The sequence below is a fragment of the Panthera tigris genome, chromosome B4, assembly GCF_018350195.1.
Source record: "Panthera tigris isolate Pti1 chromosome B4, P.tigris_Pti1_mat1.1, whole genome shotgun sequence".
In the NCBI taxonomy this organism is placed as follows: domain Eukaryota; kingdom Metazoa; phylum Chordata; class Mammalia; order Carnivora; family Felidae; genus Panthera; species Panthera tigris.
The window spans coordinates 45,565,915-45,586,510 of NC_056666.1; the positions used below are offsets into that span (position 1 = coordinate 45,565,915).

Here is a 20,596-nt window from a genome sequence, read left to right on the forward strand (position 1 = left end):
ACTCCTACTACTTTTCAGGATAAAATCCAAATGCCTTATCTTAGAATGAATACTAGGCCCTACATGATCTGGCTCCTATCCATCCTCCTAGACTTGCCTCCAACCATTCCCCCACATTTCCTACTGCTGCTGAATAACACTGACAAAACAAAGTGTTCTTTAAAAACCTTAATTTAAAAACCTGACTCTAAGGGCGCCTGGGTCGGTTAGGTGTCTTGACTCTTGATTTCTGGTCAGGTCATGATCTCACATCTCCTGAGATCCAGCCCTATGTTGGGCTCTGCACTCACAGCATGGAGCCTGCTTAGGATATTCTCTCTCTCCCTCCCTCCCTCCCTCCCTCCCCCCCCCCTCTCTCTCTCTCTCTCCCTCTCTCTCTCTCTCTCTCCCTCCCCCTCCCGGCTCTTCCTCTCTCTCTCCCCCTCCCTCCACCCCTTCCCCACTTGAGCTCTCTCTCAAAATAAAGGAATAACCTTTAAAAAACAAAACAAACAACAAAAACCCTGATTCTGGTCATTAGGAATTATTTTCCACAGAGAGGGCTTTTATTATTTCCCCAAGATTTTAAAGTTTATTATTTTTCTTCAGTGTCTGTCAAGGCAGGTTAAAATAACATATTTACACCCTTGATACATGCTTTAAAGTCAGTTAAATGCACCTGCTTCTGAACTGTATTCTGTTCCACTGATCTCTATCCTTAGATTTAATACATTATTTTAATTACTCTAGCTTTATGGTAAATCTTGAAATCAAGTTGAAAAATGTCATACATTTTTTTAAATCTTAAAAAAATCTGTTGAACTATTTTAATGGGTCCTGGGCATAACCATACAAATTTTAGATTCAGTTTGTCATTTATTTAAAAAGTGTACGTGCACATGTACACGCATGCACATACACACACACACACTGTCTCAAAAACTCTTGGAATTTTTGTTGAGACTGTACTGAATCTATAGACTAGTTAAGGGAGAAATGCCACCTTAACAATACAGGTGACCCTTGAAAAAGGCAGGGGGTTAGGGGCACTGACCCCTAACACAGTGGAAAATCAACAAATAACTTCTGTCTCCTCAAAAACTTAACTACCAATAGCCTACCGTTTGTTGATCAAAAGCATTACTGATAACGTAAGCAGCCCACTGACACGTTTTGTATATGTTTTATACACTATATTCTTACAATAAAGCTAGAGAATGCTACTCAGAAAATATACATTTACTGTACTGTATTTATAAAAAATCTGCATACAAGTGGACCTGTGTAGCTCAAACTGATGTTGTTCAAGAGTCAACTGGATATTGATAATTTTTTTCTTAAAAACTAAATATTGCAATCTTCCCAAAGATAAATATTGCAGTCTTCCCACTGTTGCAACTGGAAATGAAAGAACTATGCGTTTTATATTTCACAACACATGTAACAGTAGGTAGTAAGAGCGCCTGGGTGGCTCAGTCAGTTAAGCATCTAACTTCAGTTCAGGTCATGATCTCACCATTGGCGAGTTCGAGCCCCATGTCAGGCTCTGTGCCGACAGCTCAGAGCCTGAAGCCTGTTTCGGATTCTGTGTCTCCCTCTCTCTCTGCCCCACCCCCGCTTGCCCTCTGTCTCTCAAAAATGAATAAACATAAAAAAATAAAATAAGAACAGTCTTACAGGTAATGTACTTTCTGCAGAGATAGTGCTTAGGAGGCATTATTAATGCATTTTAGGAAATGCATATGAGAGCTTTTGACTTATCTATGTCCAAAAATAACTGATATACTTAAAACTATATTCCACAGCTTATATGAAGACTGCTTTAAATGAGATATACAAATATAGAATAACTAAGTGTATGCTATAAATCCCTGTTGTTTATTTTCTGTTAAGGAAGAGAAGCAATTAAGAATCTTGAAGCTCATCATGGAAACTGCACTGCTCGTGTGGGTTTCCAGATTTGGAATCAACAATTATGTAGCTTTTCCCAGAACTGAATGGTAAGACTGTTTTTTACTTTTGTGTGAGATTTCTTTGTAGAATGTAACAGATCTAAGGTTATTATTCTCAACTGATAATCAATTAGCTTACTCCTTCTAAGACCAAAGTGCAATCCTTCAAGTGTTTGGATGGCTTTCTGACAAATGCACTGATGTTCGTCTCAAAAGGAACTCAGAAAGTGTGGAAGTTTAAGGAAAGATCCATTATCAGTAGAAGGGTGGCTAAAAAGTTCACGCCTTGCTAATGACTAATTCAAAGAACCATTTTCATAAAGAATACCACACAATTATTATTCTATAATAAATAATATCAACTGATACACTTTTACTGAACACCTAGTAAGTACTGGCTACTGTGGTCTGCTACATACTCTTATCAAAAGCAAATGATGATTAAAGGACGACCATTTAAGGGATGTAGAGTTTACGCCTTCCCTGGGTACTCCAAGGCCTATCTTTAGTTTAACTTCCAGAAGATTTCTATCTTGAATAACATTAGCTTACTCATTTGTAGAATTACCTCTACTGAATTATGTCCCCAATTTTAAACAGAGACCACCATGGGAAAGTAATATAAAATTAACATACACAAAAAATTGCAACTTTTTAATACACCACATCTCTTAGTGACTCCATGTGAAAATTTTCCTCTCAAATTTAATCTGATGAAAACATTCCCTTGCAAAGAACTCATAGGCTTCCCCCTTTCCAATATTGTGTACTGGTAATGAACTTTATCTGATGAGAAGCTTAAAGATAACTTGTTTTTAACCTTTTTATTACATTATAACACTGATACAGAAAAAACTACAGAAAATAAATGAATAATTTAATGTGTTATTATATGGTAAACACCCCATAACCTTCACCCAAATCAGGAAAGAAATTTGTCAACAACCTCAGAAGGTTCTTCGTGGACCCTGTACCAACCCTTCCTTCTCCTCAAAAGTAACCATTAATCTGAGTTTACAGTAATCACCTCCTTACTTTTCTTTATAGTTTTATTAGCTAAGTGTGCATCCACAAAAAAAGTCTAGCCTTTACCACCTTTTTTTTTTTTTTTTCATTTACTAAGTCTGTCAAGTCATATTTTTTTAGAGCAGCTTTCGGTTCACAGCAAAATTGAGGGGAAGATACAGAAAATTTTCCATATACCTCCTACCTCCACACATGCACAGTCTTCGTCATCATCAACATCCCCCACCAGACTGGTACTTTTGTTATACTTGATGAATCTACACTAATGTATCATAATCACCCGAAGTCCATAGCTTACATTAGGGTTCACTCTTGGATGCTGTCCATTCTACAGGCTTGGACAAATCCATGAAATGTATCCATCATTATAGTATCATACAGAATTATTTTCACTACCTAAAAATCCTGTGCGCAGCCTATTCATCCCTCAACCCCCTTTTTAGTCTCTTTTAATCTACAAGTTCCATCATCATTCTTCACAGTTTATCTGTTGACGGACCTGAGTTATATTTGACCTTTATGTCCAGATCCACTGATGCATACTCATAGAGCAGTTCAGTTATGTTTCTCTGTCCCTGTTTTTCCTGCATATTTCCTGCAAATTCAAAGTTTGGTCAGATGCACGTCAAACTGACACCTTTGGCAAAATGAAAGATGGTGTACTTTTCTTCCATCGGCAAATAACGTCTGTTTTTTTCTTGGTTATGATGTCAGCAGCCATTGACCTTCACTGCCTACATCCAATTTCACTGGAAATTATAAAATGCTGATATGCTGATTTTATCATTTATTTTTCATATATTAGTGGGAATAGCTTTCTCGTATCTACTATTCTGTCAACTACTGGTAGCTTCAGTTAGGAAAGGGAAAATAAATTGCTTGATTCTTTCCCTTTATCACCGTTAGAAGTAATGAATTGGTTCCCTGTCATCCTCTCAAACTGACCACTTCCCTTCTACAATGTCATCATGAACTCAAGGATTTAAACATACTTGATGAGTTTCTTTCCATCTTTGACCTGAGAGGCACTTCTTAAGTTACTTCTCCAGGCTTACTAAAATGACCCCAGTAGTCTGTAATAGACTCTTTGCTATCTGGTACGTCATATGTTCCAGCTTATCTTGTACATTTCTTGCCATAGACATAAAATCAACCATTTCACCTGAAATGTGTGAATTCTTTTAAGGTGGAACAGTTTTCCAAGGTTATAACATAGTTATTTTATGTTTTTTCTCCCTATTCCTCTTTAGCAGTCATTTAGGAAACATACGTACTTCTGTGTATGTATCTGTGTAACATAAAATACCTACTGAGCTCGTGCCAATACTTCCAATTAAAATGCAGAATTATCAGTTTTCCTTCCTTAACCTCTAAAATATTACATTTATTTCACTTCTTCCACACTGAAAATCCTGCTTATCCAAGGGCAAAAGAATTAATATATCCAATGATTACTCAATCCAAAATTAAACAATCTCAAAAAAAAAAAAAAAACCCTCAGAATTGAGCATTAATGCCAATACACCAATGTAGTTACTATGAAGAGTTCAACAGAATTTCTGCATATAGTACCCTCTATTCTTGCTTCATTTTTTATAGTGGCACTTTAGCTATCTTATCTAAAATGTAATTGCTACATACTATAACCCTCTCAATTTCAATCCTCCTTTAGTTTTCATACTACAAATAATTATATAATTAATGCTCTTCACCAAACCTTTTTTAAAAATATCTCACTCATCATTTTGGTTGTCTAAAGCTGAGGCACTGGCACATTTTCAGGAATGACTCAGGGAAACAGTATTTCTTGACTTCCTGCATGTTGGTAATAGTGTATCTACAGCTTTATAAGAGAAAGCCAGTTATGATTAAAAAAAACAACTGCCTCACATTTTCTTACTCGAATATCTTGAAATTATTATTCTATTTAATCCTGACATGAAGTGAAACTGTGAGAGAAAGTCTGATGCTAATTCAATTCTCTTTTCCTTTTAAATTATGTTAGAGATCGAGAGAGTATTTTTTTTTTTCTCTCTATAGAGTAATTTTACCAGAATGTCTTGGTGGTGTTTGCTTTGACTATTATTCTCAGGTACATAAGTGTTCTCTTTCGATCTGTAGTTTCAAATCTTGTTTTAACTTTGCCTGAATTATAGTTTTTCTTATGTGGTCTATTCCCTCGCTTTGGTAATCTTCCTAAAAGGGTCTTTTGTCTCTGTTGTTTCTTCTTTGACTACCTTCAATATTTGTCACTCTCTCACACCTTTTTAAAATTTTTTACATTTCACTTTGGTCTTTAAATGTTTCTTCTTTTTCAACTCCTACTTAAAGATCTTTTCTGTTTATTCAGTCTTATGTCCCTTCTACTTTAGCTATCTTTCGTCAAATATCTTTCTTTACTTATAATTTTTAGTTCTGTCATCTCATTTCTGAATTTTCTCATTTTAATTTATTTTGATCTTTGACATGTGACATTGGTGTCTCAATCTGATTGTGCATTTCTAAATGGAGGTTTGATCAGTCCTATTGACATATCTTTCTGAGTTTTCTATGTAAGGACATTATTCTTTTTCTCATCCTTTTTCTTCAGCTTTATTGAGGTATAACTGACATAAAATTGAAAAACATTTAAAGTGTACATAGTGATACGACATACACATAAAGTGTAAAATGATTCTCCACACCTAGTTAATTATCACATCTCATGCATTTTTGGTTTTGTTTGTCTTTCTTTTTGTTGGAGAGGGGGAAACATTTAGCAAATTTCAATTATATAGTACAATGTTATCAACTAAAAAGACAATGTTACATATTAAATACTCAGAACTTACTCATCTTCAATCTGAAAGTTTATATACCTTTTTACAAAACCTCTTCCTATTTACCTCACTCCTCATTCCCTGGTAACCACTTTTCTTCTTTGTTTCTATGAAATTAACTTAAAAAAAAAAAATTCCACGTACATCTGATACCATGCAGTATTTGTCATTCTCTACCTGGCTCATTTCACTAAGCCTAATGGCCTCAAGGTCCACCCATGTCATCACAAACAGCAGGATGTCCTTCCTTCTCGTGGCTGAATGATACTGTATTGAATGTATATATACCACCACCTTCTTTATTCATTCACTGACAGACATAAACATTTCCAATGTACTGGGTATTATGAATAATGCTACTATGAACATGGGAATGCAGATATCTCAAGACCCTATTTTGATTTCCTTTGGACATACACCCCAAAGTGAGATTACTGGATCACATGGTAATAATATTTTTAATTTTCTGAGGGGCCTCCATGCTGGCTGCACCAATATACAATCCCATCAACAGCGCAAAAGGGTTCCCTTTTCTTGACATTCCTGCCAACACTTATCTCAACTTTTTGATGGTAGAAATTCTAGTAAGCGTGAGGTGATAACTAACTGTAGTTTTAATTTGCATTTCCCTGATTAGTTATGTTGAGCACCTTTTCACATGCCTGATGGCCATCTGCAAGTCCTCCTTGGAAAAATTAAGTTAAGTTCCTTTGCCCTTTTTTTTTTTTTTTAGGTAGGCTTCACATGACTCAGGGAGCCAATGCAGGGCGTGAACTCAGGACCCTGAGATCAAGATGTGAGCTGAGACCAAAAGTCAGATGCTTAACCGACTGAGCCACCCAGGTGCCCCATCTGTCCATTTCTTAATGAGATTTTTTACGATTCGGTTATGTATGTTTTTTATACATTCTGGATGTTAGCAACCTATCAAACATAAAATTTACAAATACTTTATCCCATTCTGCATGCTGCCTTTCATTTTGTTGATGGTTTCCTTTATTGTGCAGCTTTTTAGTTTGATGCAGTGCTACTTATTTTTGCTTTCATTATCTTGCTTCTGTTGACAAAACCAAAAAATCACTATCAATATTCATGTCAAGCTTACCCCATGTTTTCTTCTAGGCATTTTATGGTTTCAGGTTTTAAATGTATGTCTTTAACCCATTTTGAGTTGATTTTTGTGCATAGTATAAAATACGGTCCAGTTTTATTGTTTTTTTTTTTTAAGTTTATTTATTTTTTAGAGAAAGAACATGAGCACAAGTGGGGGAGGAGAGAGAGAAAGTGAGGGAAAGAGAGAGAATCCCAAGCAAGCTCTGCAATGATAGCACGGCTCGAACTCATGAACCGTGAGATCATGATCTGAGCTTAACCAACTGAACGACCCAGGCACCCCATCCATTTTTATTCTTTTGTGCATCTGCTCAATTTTGCCAACATCATTATATGGACAAGACTATCCTTTCACTACTGTACATTCTTAGCTCTTTTGTCATAAATTAATTGATCATATATGCACTGGTTTATTTCTGGGCTCTCTAATCTGTTCCACTGATCTAGGTGCCTGTTTTTTTGCCACCACTATACTGTTTTCATTACTGTAGCTTTGGAATATAGTCTGAAATAAGGGAGCATGATGCCTCTAAGCTTTGTTCTTCATTCCCAAAACTGCATTGGTTATTAGGGGGCTTTTGTGGTGTCATCAAATGTTTATTCCATTTCTGTGAAAAATTTCACTGGAATTTTGATAGGAATTACACTGATTCTGGAGGTGGCTTTGGGTACTATGGCCATTTTAACAAACGAATTCTTCCAACCCATAAGAAAGGATCATCTTTACATTTATTTTTGTCTTTTTCAATTTCTTTCATCAGCATCTTATAGTATTCAAGGTACAGATCTTTCACTTCCTTGTTTAAATCTCTTACTGTGTGTTATATACATATATTTTTCATGCTATAGTAAATACAATTGTCTTCTTAGTTTCTCTTTCTGATAGTACTAGCATATAGAAATGCAACTGATTTTTGTATATTGATCTTGTATATTGCACCTTTACCGAATTTATTCATTCTAATAGTTTTTTGGTGGTTTTTAGGATTATCTATATATAACATCAGGTCTTATGCAAATAGAGATAATTTTACTTAATCCTTTCTTTTATGGATGCTCTTTATTTCTTTTTCTTGCCTAACTGCACTGGCTAGGACCACCAGTACTAGGTTGAATAACAGCAACAGTGAGCACCCTTATCTTGTTTTCAGCTTCTCACTTTTTGAGTATAGTATTAGCTATGGGTTTATCATATATAGCCTTTATCATGTTAAGGTATGTTCCCTATATCCTCATTTTGTTGAGATTTAATCATGAATATTTAATTTTGCCACTGGAATATATACCACTTGATTACGATCTTTTTAATGTACTGTTGAATTTGGTTTGCTAGTATTTTGTTAAGAATTTATGCATTTAAAAAAAGGATTTATGCATCTATATTCATTAGGAATATTGATTGGATGGTAATTTTTCTTTCTTGTAGGTCCCTTGTCTGATTTTAATATCAAGGTAATATAATAGCTATAAAATGGGAAAGTACTCCCCCCACTCTTCTATTCTGTAGAAGATTTTAAGAAGGGTTGGTATTAATTCTTCCTCAAGGGTGTGGTAGAGTTTACCAGTGAAGCAGTCTGGTCCTAGACTTTTGTTTTTTGAGATGCTTTTGATTGCTAATTCAATCTCCTTGTAAGTATCGGATCCATTCAGATTTTCTATTTCTTCATGATTCAGGGTTTATTATTACTATTTTTTTAATGTTTATTCATTTTTGAGAGCTGCGACAACAGAGCCTGACACGGGGCTTGAACTCACGAACCCTGAGATCATGACCTTAGCCGACTGAGCCACCCAGGCACCCCTTAGCCACCCAGGCACCCCTTTCATGATTCAGTCTTGACAGACTGTATGTTTCTAGGAATTTTCCATTTCTTCTAGGTTGCTCAATTTGTTTGGTGTATACTTGTTCATAGTAGTCTCCTCTGATCCTTTGTATTTGTGTGGTATCAGTTGTAATGTCTACTCTCTCACTTCTGATTTTACTTCAGTCTTCTTTTTTCTTGTTAAGCCTAGCTAAAGGTTTGTCTATTTTGTTCCTCTCTTCAAAAAGAGCTCTTAATTTGATTAGACAGATCTTTTCTATTGCCTTTATTGTCTCTATTTCATGAATTTCCACTCTAATTCTTTGGTATTTCCTTCATTCCAGAAACTCTGGGCTTAGTTTGTTCTCTTTATCTAGTTCTTTGAAGAATAAATTTAGATTGAGCTTTCGTTCCTTCCTATAGGCAATTATCCCTATGAACTTCCCTCTTAAAACTGCTTTTGTTGTATCTCTTAAGTTTTGAGAGATGTTGCATTTGGATTTTTATTGGTCTCAGATACTTTTGATTTCTCCTTTGATTTCTTCCTTAACCCAGAGATTTTTCAGGAATATCTTGTTTCACCACCACATATCAGTAAATTTTCTAATTTTCTTTTTTTTTAATTGAGGAATAATTGACACACTTTATATTAGTTTCAGGTATGATATAAGCATTCAATATCTGTATATATTTCAAAATGATCACCACAATAAGTCTAGTTAATATCCATCACCATACATAGTTACAAAACATTCTTCTTGTAATAAGAACATTTAAGATTTTTTTTTAAATATGAAATTTATTGTCAAATTGGTTTCCATACAAGAACATTTAAGATTTACTCTTGGGCACCTGGGTGGCTCAGCTGGTTAAGAATCCAACTCCTGATTTCAGCTCAGGTCATGATCTTACAATTTGTGAGATCGAGCCCCACGCTGGGGCAGAGCCCGCTTGGGATTCTCTCTCTCCCTCTCTCTGCCCTTCCCCTGCTCTCTCTCTCAAAATAAGTAAATAAACATTAAAAAAAAAAAAGATTTACTCTTAATAACTTTAAAGTATGCAATACAGTACCATTAACTATAGTCACCATGATGTACATTACATCCCCCTGACTTACTTACTTTATAACTAAAGTCTGTACCTTTTTCTTTTGACTCCCTTCATCCATTTTGCCCATGCCCCATCCCCTGTCTCTGAAAACCACCAATCTGTTCTCTGTATCTATGAGCTTGGTTTTGTTTTTTAGATTCTATACATAAGTGAGTTCATATAGTATTTGTCTTTCTCTAACTTCTTTCACATAGCATAATGAATGCCCTTAAGTTCCATCCATGTTCACTCTAATGTAAGATTTCACTCTCCTTAAAACTGAGTAATATTCTTTTTTGGAATTTACCTCATTTTCTTCATCCATCCATCAAAGGCCACTGAGGTTATTTCCATATCTTGGCTATTATAAATAACGCTTTAATGAACATGGGGTTGTATAAATATTTTTAAGCTAGTATTTCTATTTTCTTCAGATAAATACTCAGAAGTATAATTGCTGGATCACATGGTAGTTCTATTTTTAATTTCTTGACAAACTTTAATACTGTTTTCCACAGTGGCTGTCCCAGTTTACATTCCCACCAACAGGGCACAAGAGTTTCCTTTTCTCCACATCCTCGCCAACACTTGTATTTCTTGTCTTTTTCATAACAGCCATTCTAACAGGTATGAGATGATAATTCTCCAGTTTTCTTCTTGTAACTGATTTCTAGTTTCATACCACTGTAGTCAGCAAAATGCCTGATACGATTTTAACCTTCTTAAATTTATTAACACTTGTCTGTGGACTAACATAAGATCTATTTTGGAGAATGTTCCATATGCACTTGAGAAAAATGTGTGTTCTGGTGCTACTGGATGGAATGTTTCTAAATGTCTCTTAAGTCCACCTGGTCTCACAGGTAATTTTAGTCCTATTGATTTTCTGCCTCAATGACCTTTAAAGCTAAAGTGAGTCTCTTGTAGGCAGAATATAGTGAGTCTTGTGTTTTTATCCATTCAGCCACTCTATGAGTTTTCATTAAAGAATTTAGTCCATTTCTATATAAAGTAATAACTGATAGACATGGACTTAATATTGCCATTTAGTTCATTGTTTTCTGGCTGTTTTGTATTTCATTTGTTCTTTTCTTGCTCTCTTTGTGATTTGATACTCTATAGTGGTATGCTTAGATTCCTACTAATCTTTTCTGTGTATACAATAGATTTTTGCTGTTGGCTACCAGGAAACTTATGTAGGACATCTATCCCAGCAGGGCTCAGCACAGAGGAAATAGTCAGAATCCCCCATGTCCCAATCTCTCCCTATAGGAAGTCTATTTCCCCGAAAGAAACCTGAAGTAAGGTTTCTAATTTAGCAGATATCCAGGGGCTGACAACAATCATCCCAGGAGACCAGGGAGTTCTACAGACACCACCTCCACCTTTTCTCTCTAGCCCAATCCAAATCTCCAGTATCTCCACACAATCAGCTTACAGACACATCTGAAGCCCCAGCTTTTACAGATGCCACCCAAGAGATGGGACTCTGGATCACCTGTCTCTGAAAACTAATGGGGTTTACATTTATAAGTTGCACAGGGCTGTAGCAATGTAGTAGTTCTTAATGGGTATATATACCTGTGTACCCAGGCTGTATATCTGGGTCCAATGCTGTGGAAACAGGCAAAAATGTCCATCTCTAAGTCTCTCCCTGTAAGGCCCCTAACTATATACTTTCCCAGTTATTTCCTGGGTGATCTAGCTTCCAATCAGCCTGCAGGTGCTGATTGTGATCCTTCCCTTTGGAACACCTGATAAATCTGGGCACACTCTCAACTACTGGGAGCCACTAAGATTAAAGAAGTCAGTTTGGGGGGTGTCTGGGTGGCTCGGTTGGTTAAACATCCAACTCTTAATCTGGGCTCAGGTCATGATCTTGCAGTTCGTGAATTCAAGCCCCACATCAGGGTCTGTGCTGATGGTGTGGACCCTGCTTGGGATTCTGTCTCTCCTTCTCTCTGCCCCTCCACCACTTGTGTTCTCATTCTCTCTCTCTGTCTCTCTGTCTCTCTCTCTCAAAATAAATAAATAAACAACAAAATTTAAAAAAAAAAGAAGAAGAAGAAGAAGGCACTTTGGGCAATCACCCAAGTATGAGAGACAACCAAGAACTCACATCAGGCTGGTTGATAAGGTTGATGTCCTACAGAATACCAGTCCATCAAAACTAGGAGGGGTGGTGTTTTGGTTTTTTTTTTTTTTAATTTTTTTTAACGTTTATTTATTTTTGAGAGACAGAGAACAAACAGGGGAGGAACAGAGAGAGACACACAGAATCTGAAGCAGGCTCCAGGCTCCGAGCTGTCAGCACAGAGCCTGACGCGGGGCTCGAACCCACGAACTGTGAGATCATGACCCTAGCTGAAGTCAGTTGCTCAACCGACTGAGCCACCCAGGCACCCCGGTGTTTTTTTTTTTTTTTAATCTAACGTGTAGAAACCAACACAGAGTTGGGGCACCTGGGTGGCTCAGTCGGTTAAGCGTCTGACTTCAGCTCAGGTCACGATCTCACGGTCCGTGAGTTCGAGCCCCATGTCGGGCTCTGGGCTGATGGCTCAGAGGCTGGAGCCTGCTTCCGATTCTGTGTCTCCCTCTCTCTCTGCCCCTGCCCCGTTCATGCTCTCTCTGTCTCAAAAATAAATAAAACGTTAAAAGAAAATTAAAAAAAAAAAAGAAACCAACACAGAGTAAAGAAAAATGAACAAACAGAAGAATATGTTCCAAACAAAAGAGCAAGAAAAAACTCCAGAAACAGACCTTAGTGAAACAAAGGTAAGTGATTTACTTGATAAAGAGTTCAAAATAACAGTCATAAACATGTTCACCAAGGTCAGAACAATGCATGAATAAAGTGAGAATTTTAACAAAGAGAGAAAATATAGGAAAGCACCAATAAAAATTACAGAGCAAAGAATACAATAACTGAACTGAAAAATCTGAGAGAGGAGTTCAACAGCAGACTAGATCAAGCAGAAGAAAGTATCAGCAAATTCAAAGACAGGGCAGTAGAATTCATCCAAAGAAACAGAAAGAAAAAACAATAAAAGTGAAGACAGTTTAAGGGACTTCTTTAAATTTACTTTTTTTATTTTGAGAGAGAGAGCACACGCAGGGGAGAGGAAGAGAGACTCCCAAGCAGGTTCCATGCTGTCAGCACAGAGCCCAACACAGGGCTCAATCCCACAAACCGTGAGATCACGACCTGAGCCGACATCAAGTGTCAGACGTTTAGTCGACTAAGTCACCCAAGTGTACCAGATAGCTTATGGGAATTTTAGGAGATCAGCAAGTAGACCACTACTCACATGATAATGGCCCCAGAAGGAGAGGATGAAGACAAAGGGTCAGGAAGTTTACTGAGAGAAAATGCCTAAAAACTGCCCTAACCTGGGGAAAGAAACAGACATCCAGATACAAGAAGCCCAGAAAGTTTCAAAAAAGATGAATCCAAAAAAACCTACTCCAAGATATATTTTAATTAAATTGTCAAATGTTAAAGACACAAAGAGTATCTTAAAAACAACAGGAGAAAAAGAACTTGTTTCACACAAGGGAATCCTTGTAAGACCATCAGCATATTTTTCAGCAGAAACTTTGGAAGCCAGGAGAGGATGGCAAAATATATTAAAAGTGCCGAGAAGCGGGGGAACTGCCAACCAAGAATACTCTACCTGGCAAAGCTGTCTGAATGGAAGGAGAAATAAAGAATTTTCTAGAAAAGGAAAAGCAGAAGGAGTTTATCACCACTAGATCAGCCTTACAAGAAATGTTAAGAGGACTTCCTCCAAGCTGAAACAAAAAGAGCGCTAATTAGTAACAAGAAAACATGCAAGTATAAATCTCATTGGTAAAAAGGTAAGTATATGGTTTAATTCAGAATGCTCTAATTTTGTAATATTGGTGGGTAAATCACTTATAAATCTAGTATGAAGGTTAAAAAATAAAAGTAGTACAAGTAACTATAATGTGTTAATGGATACATACGGTAAAAAGATGCAAATTGTGACAGAAACATTAAATGTGGGAGGGAGAGTAAAACCTATAAAGCTAAGATGCATTCAAAGCTGTTATTAGCTTAAAATACTGTTATCAATGTCAGATATTCTTTATAATAATTTTAAATGGGATTTTATCTTGATACTATTGTGTTTCTCATGTTAATGGAAAATTAGTTTTCCTGAATTTTTAGAAGATGGCGTTCAAGGTAGTTTTTCCAGTTTTATAGAACTGACTCTTCTATTGTTTTCCTGTAATGTTAAACAATATGGCAGCTTCCTTTCTGAGACCTCCCAGCTGTTCCTCTGCCAATTCTTATCTGAACTTTCTCTTTTCTTCCTCTTCTGACCCTCTAACTTTCCCTATTCTGCTCATTTGATGCTACTATTGTATTTTGTTTCCACTCAGTGCGCTACATCCTGTACTGGTAGAGAACTCTAGAAGTTCTGTTTCAAGAATTCTCAGGAGCCAGACTGCTCTATCCTCTTCTGTCTTTACCATGAACACACTGTATTTGGCTGATACTGGAGTGGGCAACTCCCGCCACTGTCTCATTTCAGCTGCTGCTCTTAATATAGTCCAGCAAATTGTCTACTAAATAGTTGAAGCTATTTTGGAGGTCTTCTGTTTTCAAGTTCTATGCAATACCCCATTCAACTTTCTCTTGTGGCTGCTAGTGGTCTGCTCTTACCTGCTTTGATTTCTGGATGCCTGAGGTTAGTTTTATGGTACGCTTCTGAGTTTGCTATCTAGTTTCATTAGTTTTTGTACGAATATTCTGAGAAAGTCAAAAAAACTATGACATGACCAGATTTACTTCCTAGCATCTCTCTCAAAGAGAAATTTGAAGTACAAACAAAGCAATTATGTTTTTATATTCATCACATACTTCTTACTTTCCTTCATTTATTTCCAATTGTTTTTAAACCATCTTGTTATAAGTCGTTTCATTCTTTTTTAAAACAAGGCAAGAAAATACTCCAACTCCATAATTACAAAAACTTTATTTTAATAAATTATTTAAATCTTTCATGATTTTCAATACTTCTAAATGCTTCCTGATTCATGGTTCAGATAACTTACAAATGTTTACACTTGGAAAAATTCCTTCAACTATCTAAGGTTCTCTGTTTCTGTTGAGAATGAGACCACTAGAAAACAAAATAATCATTCAAACACAAGAACATAAATAGAAAGTGTCAGTAAAATTCTGAACATGATCTGACAAGAAATTCCATGTTTGTGTATTATAACTAAATTAGCTCAGAGTGAAAAAGAGAAAGAAAGAAAGAAAGAAAGAAAGAAAGAAAGAAAGAAAGAAAGAAAGAAAGAAAGAAAGAAAGAAAGAAAAAAGAAAAGAAAAAAAATACAGTCTATAAGTTCTAAGTCCTATCAAGATAGATGAAATGTAGTTACCTTTTGTCAAGAGCAAACTAAAAGTGTACTCTTCTTCCTCTTTGACACTTGGCCAAAAATACATAAATTTATTCATAATAAAATTAGGCCTTTATAATTCACTTATGATATCAAAACACCATGATGTTTACTTAAAGCTTAAAAACAAACTTAATAAGGCAATCTTACCGATTTGTTCCATCCAGATTTGATTTGTGGATGAAATTGAGTTTTGCATCTGCCCAATAAAGCTTCTGTTCCTCATAATCCAAAGTCAGTCCATTTGGCCAGTAAATTTCAGTGTTTATTATAATGAAGCGACTTGAACCATCCATTCCAGCACGTTCTATCTTTGGTACTTCTCCCCAGTCTGTCCAGTACATGAACCTAAAAACCATATACACAAACCCATGACATAAGCAAGGTAATACCCAAATAATTTTTAACTATCACTATTAGATAAAGAAAGCTCCCTCAAGAACACTAAAACTAAAACCCCTGGGTATTATCAAAATTTTAACAATTTACCTTTTTGTCACCACCATGGTAATAACTGATTCAGATAAGCACCATCAAGCATGCAAAAACTGTGTGATCAAAGTTTACTAAGAAAAAGGGTATTCACACTCTCAATGTATCTCCCCACAGGTTACTTATTGATGACAAAGGGGAAAATAGTAACTTTAGAGAAAATAAACTTGGTGGATACTACCTTAACCACATCACCTAAGTTAACATCATCAATGAGAGGGAACAAACTGGTGTCACATATGTGATGCACTGGAAAGGATATGCTATCTTTCATGCAGATTCTCTTAAATAGTATCTGCCAAAAAATGCATAACCTGAACACAATTATGAAAAAGTGGAGAAAATTGAGAAACTTCTAGAAAACAAATGGCCTTTGAAAATATCAATGTCATGAAAGTCAAAGAAAGGCTGAGAAACTAATCTAGATTAGATTAGAGCAGAATAAATCTAATCTACATTAGAACAGAATAAAGAGACATGGTAACTACATAAAGTGCATGGTTCTAGACCGAGCAGCTGGGGAAAATGCTATGAAAACATTATTAGGAAACCTGGGAAAATCTAAGGGACTATCAAATTACCTAATAGAAATGTACTGATGTTAATTTCCTAAATACGATCCTTGTACTGTGGTTAGAGTATATAGGAGTTCATTGTACCATTTTTGCTTCTATTCTACAAGTTTGAAGCTTTTTCCAAAATTAAAAAAAAAAACAGAAATCTATTATTAATAGTCTCATTTCGGGGGGGGGAGAAAATTTTCCTTGTTAAAGGTAAAATTCTTAATGTGTTATATTTCAATTAAAAGCATATTTTTTTAAGTTAATGAAGGTGCTCTGAATTAGATATGAGATACCCAAATAAACATGTTCAAACACAATAGAAATTCAGGCATAAATTTTACTCAAAAATAATGTTGGAATGGTAATACTAAAATTATTCCACTTGTACAAATAGGTATTTCATATAAACTGTTTACTCAGGGGAATTAGGGGAAGAGAATATCAGGTAGCTAGATACAAGATATTGTGCTGATGGTTTTACATACATTATCTCACTTAGGCCTTATAGCAGTGTTATGAAATATATTTGTCCATCACTGTATTTCAGACAACTCAAAAGAGTTAGCATATTACTTAAAGTCACACAGCTAATAAATGCAGAACAGAAATTGAAACCTACATCCCCCAGATTGCAAAGCCAACACTTATGCCTTTGATTTGTAAGGAATAGAGAAGGCAGTGTCCCCTAAAATGAGGATAATGATTGGATATTGTCCAGAATGAGGAGAATGATCAGATTCATACAAGATAAAACTACACAAAAAAAGCAAGCCAGACAATTTTAGACCATCTTAAAATTTTCTGGGTTTTATTCTAAGAGCAAATAACAACACCTGAAGACTTAAGATTGAAAGTGATATGACTGGCTTTGTGAGGTTTGGAGGAGTGGAGCACCAAGAAGGAGGAGAGTGGCTGCAGTATAGAAAAAGACTGCAGGAAAACAAGAAAAAAAACGAATACAAAGAGGCCAGAGCTCCCAAAATGGCTCTGTGAGAAACTCAGCAAATCCTCTCCTCTAAAACCAAAAAAGAAAAGAAAAGAAAAGAAAAAAAAGGACAGTCAAAAGTAATTAGAGTCTGTGAAAATTGACCAAAGGATAAACAACAAAATGAGAAGCATTTATTCAGGAATATCTACTAAATCTCAGGAGGAAGTGTAATATTTCAGCCAGAAGTTATGTGCACCCCATCCACCCTGCTAAGTGTGTGGCACACCTTAGAAGACACGGCAGACCTTAAAACTTGGCAGCTACCTGGCCCTGCAAGAGAATGCTGACTTTATTTGAAGCAAGTAATGGAAAAACCTATGCCCAGGAATGTTGTTAAAAACAAGAGTGCTCTCCATGGCAAACAATCAGAGAGGGCTATTATCCCAAGCAATACTGGTCCAAAAATATAAATGTAATGTAGGTAAATTTTACTTTAATTTTTTTAATGGATGCAAGACTTTACTAGATACAGGAATGCTCAATATCATCAATCATCAGGGAAATGCAAATTAAAACCATAGTAAGATATCACTCCACGCCCACTAAAATGGCTAACACTTAAAAGACTAACAATACTAGGGCACCTGGATGGCTCAATTGGTTGAGTGTCCGACTCTTGATTTTGGCTCAGGTCATGATCTGAGAGTTGTGGGATCAGGTTACTCAGTGTGGAGCCCACCTGAGATTCTCTCTCTCTCTCTCTCTCTCTCTCTCTGCCCCTCTCCCTCATTTGCGCTCTCTCTATATATAAAATAACATAAATAATTAAAAAAATTAAAGACTAACAATACTAAGTGTTGGTAACAATGGAGCAAGTGGAACTCTCATACACCACTAGTATAATCACTTTGGAAAACACTTTGTCAGTTTCTTATAAAGTTAAATATACATCTAACTCTATGAACCAGCAACTCTACCTTTAGGTATTTATCCAAGAGAAATAAAAACATATCCACAAATAACCCAGTTAAGAAATGGACAGACAACATGAATAGAGACACTCTTCCAAAGAAGACATCCAGACAGCTACCAGACACATGAAAAAATGCTCAAGGATATACACTCAAGGATATACAAATCAAAACCACAATGAGATACCACCTCACATCTGTCAGAATGGCTAAAATTAACAACACAAGAAACAACAGGTGTTGGGGAGAATGCAGAGAAAGGGGAACCCTCTGACACTATTGGTGGGAATGCAAACTGATGGAGCCACTCTGGAGAATAGTATAGAGGTTTCTCGAGAAACTAAAAATAGAACTACCCAACAATCCAGCAACTGCACTATTAGGTGTTTACCCAAAGGATACAAAAATACTGATTCAAAGGGATACATGCAACCCCAAGTTTATAGCAGCATTATCAACAATAGCCAAACTATAGAGAGTGCCCAATTTCCATCAACTGATGAACAGATAAAGATGTGGCGCGCGCACACACACACACACACACACACACACACACACTGGAATATTACTCAGCCATCAAAAAGAATGAAATCTTGCCAATTGCAATGATGTGGATGGAGCTAGAAAATATTATGCTAAGTGAAATAAGTCATTCAGAGAAAGACAAATACTATATGATTTCACTGATATGTAGAATTTAAGAAACAAAACAGACGAACATATGGGAAGGCGGGAGGAGAAAAGAGAGGGAAACAAACCACAAAAGACTCTTAACGACAGAGGCCAAACTGAGGGTTACTGGAGGGGAGGTGAATGGGGGATGGGCTAAATGGGTGATGGACATTAAGAAGGGCACATGTTGGGATGAGCACTGGGTGTTGTATGTAAGTGATGAGTCACTGAATTCTACTCCTGAAACCAATGTGCACTGTATGTTAACTAACTAAAATATAAATTTAAAGAAAAAAAAGGGAAAAAAACCACATCTACACAACAATTGTACATGCTAGTTCACAGAAACTTTACTCATAATAGCTAAAATCTAGAAACAACACAAATATCCATTAATAGGATGATATAAAATTCTGGTATATTCATGCAATGAAATACTACTTAGCAATACAAAAAAAACCACATTCATTCAAAAAAAGGATGAATTTTTAAATTTAGGATGAACAAAAGAAGCCAGACACAAAAGAGTACCTACTTCATGACTCTATTCTATGAAGTTCCAGATTCGCAAAACCAATCTACAGTGATAGAAATCAGTAATTACTAGGTAGAAGCAGAGATTGACTTGAAAGGGGCTCAGGCAGCTTTCTGGAGTGATGTGATGAAAAACTTAGGGGGAGGAAAGGTAAGCATATACATTTATCAAAACATCAAGCTACAAATGTAAAAATATGTGTACTTCTGCATATAAATTATATCTCAATAAAGCTGCTTAAAGTACAAATACGATGGGGACTCTGGGTGGCGCAGTCAGTTGAGCCAGGTCATGATCTCACAGTTGGTGAGTTCCAGCCCCACAGAAGGAGACTCTGTGTCTCCTTCTCTCTCTACCCCTCCCCAACTTGTGCTCTGTCTCTGTGTGTCTCTCTCTCTCAAAGATAAACATTAAAAAAAAAAAAATGTTAAAACTAATTCAAAAGTACCTTTTCTATAGAAGCCTTTCCTAGTTTGCCCAGAGTTACTCCCTCCTAGGTGCTCCCGCAGTATGTTTCACTGTGCTGTAGCACTTATCCTAGTTTGTATATAAACTATGAAGAATTTATATGGACTGATCATAAGTGATTTTGCACACTATCAAGATGTATATAGCAGTAAGTGGTGTTGTCTATTTTGTACAATAAAATTTAGACAGCTCTACAAATTGTTATTAACCTAAATAAGCATTAAACTTATTTAATAAATAAGAATTCAGTGTCTACTTTATGGTGAAATAAAAACCTGTTAATACGAGGGGAATCCAACATGGTGGAGAAGTAGGGGGACCTGAAGTTCCCTTGTCCCTCAAGCACAGCAGTGTTGAGGCCAAAGGGCTTTGAATTCTAACAGTCCAGGCTGCAGTGACAGACGTCTGCAGGGGCCCACGGGGACAACCTGGTGGGCCATAGGTGCGTAACTGAGAACTGGGGAGATAAAACAAGCAGCATAGGCACAGAGGGGAGGGATCCCCTTCTGCAGAGAGACAAAGGGAAGAGAAAGAGAGGATGTGGAAGTGTAGGACTGTATTTGGACAAGAGAAAAACCACTGACTGGGATCGGAAAAAAACAGAAAAAGATCCAATTTCTAACTGCAGGGCTTTCTCCACACGGGCCGGCTGCCCTGTTCACGCACCTGGGGAGGAAGGGAGCCAGCCCCAGGATCGGTAACTAGTTCAGAGGCATAGAGGGAGAAAGCAATCCCCTCCTTCGAGTGCTATGGG

At 36.4% G+C, this 20,596-nt stretch overlaps 1 protein-coding gene across 1 annotated transcript in view; it reads right to left on the minus strand.

Moving 5' to 3' along the window:
- The window catches only part of LRP6 (LDL receptor related protein 6), a 176,611-nt gene that overhangs the window by 85,991 nt on the left and 70,024 nt on the right, over nt 1-20,596 (minus strand). The window contains exon 3 of the mRNA XM_007076312.3: nt 15,364-15,561. Within this exon, the coding sequence (XP_007076374.2) occupies nt 15,364-15,561 (198 nt within the window). The remainder of the gene's footprint in view (nt 1-15,363; nt 15,562-20,596) is intronic.